At 43.8% G+C, this 3,354-nt stretch overlaps 1 protein-coding gene across 1 annotated transcript; it reads left to right on the top strand.

Annotated features, from left to right (window-relative positions):
- Positions 1 to 620: 620 nt before the first annotated feature.
- On the top strand, positions 621 to 2,565 carry sox2 (SRY-box transcription factor 2). The gene has a single exon (XM_083766971.1). The coding sequence runs from the start codon at positions 1,028 to 1,030 to the stop codon at positions 2,006 to 2,008; it is 981 nt and encodes a 326-aa protein (XP_083623097.1). The 5' UTR covers positions 621 to 1,027; the 3' UTR covers positions 2,009 to 2,565.
- The last annotated feature ends 789 nt before the right edge of the window (positions 2,566 to 3,354 follow it).

Here is a 3,354-nt window from a genome sequence, read left to right as displayed (position 1 = left end):
TAAAAAAGCGTTCATTATCACATCAGCCATATTTATTTAAATGCTTTTGTTGATAAAATCTCACAACATTTGATTAGGTTAGGGGGGGGGGGGGAGAATCCACAACAAAGTATATAGCCTACAATTACATTGCATGCATTGTTGACAAACTTATGAAGATTTCCGTTATTATTACGTATATTATTACTATAATAATAATATACGTATTGCTATATATGATTAGGAAACTCTTTGCCACATTTAAACAGATTTACAACAAAGTTTGCAATGTGCATTTTCCACACATATACCAAACAATATCTAGACTTTATAATCTCCTATATACAGCAGCGCATGCCTTTGTACCAAATCTCCCTCGACATTAGTCTGGATATATGTTTTCATAATATTCCTAGAGAAATATCTCCATAAGCTTGGAGATGGTAAATAGTGTGTATACTTGCATGGGCTCATATCGACAGCCTGAGTGTGCTGGTGCTGCTGTGTGCTCAAACCCCGCCCTTTATGCTAAATAAATGCCTCCCATTGCCGTGTCAGGGGAGCAGGGCGCCTGTGATTGGTCAGGTCGAAGCCATATTATTCACTGACAGCCCCATCACATGAATGGTTGTCTATTAACTTGTTCAAAAACTATCTGGAGTTGTCAAGGCTCCGGCGAAGAGGGGGAAAAGTAGTTTGTTGATTCTTTTTCGGAGAAGCGACAGGAGAAGTTTGTGGACACAACATTGCAGGAACCTATTGGGAGTCTCTCTCTTTCTCACACACACACGCACACACACACTCACACACACACTCACGCTCACACACACTAAAGGGAGCGAGAGTGAGAGTGTGTGGGGGGACACACACCACGGTTTGGTGATTGTTGTTGTTTTTTTGTGTGCAGTGAAAAGTTCCTGAGTAATCGACAGGTAACTTTAGCAGCGGCAGCAGCCTCTGTGCCACCACTTCATACCTCTGGCTTTTGGAGTTTTCTCTGCATTTTTCGCTCTGTTTTGTGGAGTTTTCCACCTCAATCCGCTCCTGAATGATGTATAACATGATGGAGACCGAACTGAAACCCGCTCCCCAGACCAACACGGGGGGCCCGGGCAACACCAACACGTCCGGCACGGGCACCAACCAGAAGAACAGCCCGGACCGGGTCAAGAGACCCATGAACGCGTTCATGGTCTGGTCCCGGGGCCAGAGGAGAAAGATGGCGCAAGAGAACCCCAAAATGCACAACTCTGAGATTAGCAAGAGGCTGGGCGCCGAGTGGAAACTTTTGTCGGAGAGCGAGAAGAGACCGTTCATCGACGAAGCCAAGAGACTGCGGGCCCTGCACATGAAGGAGCACCCGGATTACAAATACCGTCCCCGGAGGAAAACCAAGACCCTGATGAAGAAGGACAAGTACACGCTGCCCGGCGGGCTCCTGGCCCCGGGGGGCAACGGCATGGGCGGCGGGTCGCTCGGGGTGGGCGGCGGACTCGGCGGCGGCGTCAACCAGCGCATGGACAGCTACGCGGCGCACATGAACGGCTGGACCAACGGCGGCTACGGCATGATGCAGGAGCAGCTGAGCTACCAGCACCCGGGCCTCAACGCGCACAACCCGGGCCAGATGCAGTCCATGCACCGCTACGACATGTCGGCGCTGCAGTACAACACCATGGCCAGCTCGCAGAGCTACATGAACGGCTCGCCGACCTACTCCATGTCCTACTCCGGGCAGAGCACGCCGGGGGGCATGACCACGCTGGGCTCCATGGGGCCCGGCGGCGCCTCGGTGGTCAAGTCCGAGTCCAGCTCCTCGAGCCCGCCCGTGGTCACGTCGTCGTCGCACCGCGGCGGCGCCCCGCCGGGCTGCCAGAGCGGCGACCTCCGGGACATGATCAGCATGTACCTGCCCGGGGCGGAGGTAAGCGAGCAGACTGCCCAGACCAGGCTACACATGGCCGGGCATTACCAGAGCGCCGTGCCCGGCACGACGATCAACGGCACGATGCCACTGACACACATGTAATAATTAATAATAATTAATAATAATAATTAAAAAAGAAAAAACAGACTACAGAAAGAGAAAACAAAACAAAAATAAATATGAACTTTTATAAGAGAAACTGTGGACTACTACTTTGGACTATTTTTGTACAGAAAAAAAAACACACACACATCGGGGTGGGAAAAGTTGTATAGACCTCTCAAGGAAAAGAAATCTCGACTCTTTTTTTCTTTTCTTTTTCTTCTTATTTTATTATTCTAAAGAAGCGTTCCAGAGGACGTTTCCCCTTTCCAGTGGTGTATGAGTTTGGAAGAGTACTAGAAAGTGGGAGTCGCAATCAAATGTTTTATTATCGCAATCACCTTTTGTACAGTATTTATCAAAGAGGCATAACAATCAGATTAAATGGTTTGTTACGCTACAAGAGGTTACTTTTTTTTCTTTTAAAAAATAAAATAAAACGCCATTTCTGCAGGAGAAAAAAAAGAGAATATAATTGGAATTATATATAGGAGCGATCAGTTATGCTTCTTTTTTTAACGGCAGACATTTGAGAGAAATGGGACAGATTGCCGACACATGTAGGTAAACCTGTTTTTCCTTTAAAAAAAATCAAGTATAGCCTTTACTAAAACGTTTACATTTCGTTAAAAAAATAAAACCACAGCCTAAAAGGACATGAAACGACAAAACGTTATTTCTCTCACAGCTTAAAAAACAAACAAAAAACAAAACAAAAACAAAACATATAGGTTGTTAATTTATATCTCCGTCTCCCACTTTTCATCTGTTTAGGTATGAAGCTTGTTGCTTTTTATTTTCTAATGAGTTGTACATTTTCTGTATATTTACTGTGATATTTTAAGTTTTTATTTCAAATTTTCATTCCCGTAGTTGTATTTTAAAAATGTGTGGCCTGTATACTCGCAGAAGCCAACCGCTCCATGTACATATATATACACCGATAACTAATACCATCCTTATAACAGTTACAATTTCAACTGAGCTTTTTATTTTTTTTGGTTTATTTTATTTTCTCCCTTTTTTCTCCCCCCCAATATGCAGTTTGAAATGAATAAATTTTGGAAATTTGGATACTTGAAAATTGTATGAGTTTGATTTTATTTCTCGTTTCTCGTCGATTTTTATTAACGTGCAGATTGTCATATATATACACCATGTTAAATGATCATATAGCTTATATGCTTAAATGTTCTTTGATATTATTTCATAGGACATATATAGGCTTTCCAAACGTATGAATATAGGCTGTCACAGACACAATAGGCCTACAAAACAACCTTTTGATGGACAGGCTGGGGGGAAAAAAACACATTATAATATATTAATATATGCCATTTATAACA

Source organism: Protomyctophum parallelum, assembly GCF_964188405.1.
Source record: "Protomyctophum parallelum genome assembly, chromosome: 6".
NCBI lineage: Eukaryota > Metazoa > Chordata > Actinopteri > Myctophiformes > Myctophidae > Protomyctophum > Protomyctophum parallelum.
Note: the sequence above shows the minus strand (reverse complement) of the source record. Positions and strands in the feature narration are given on the sequence as shown.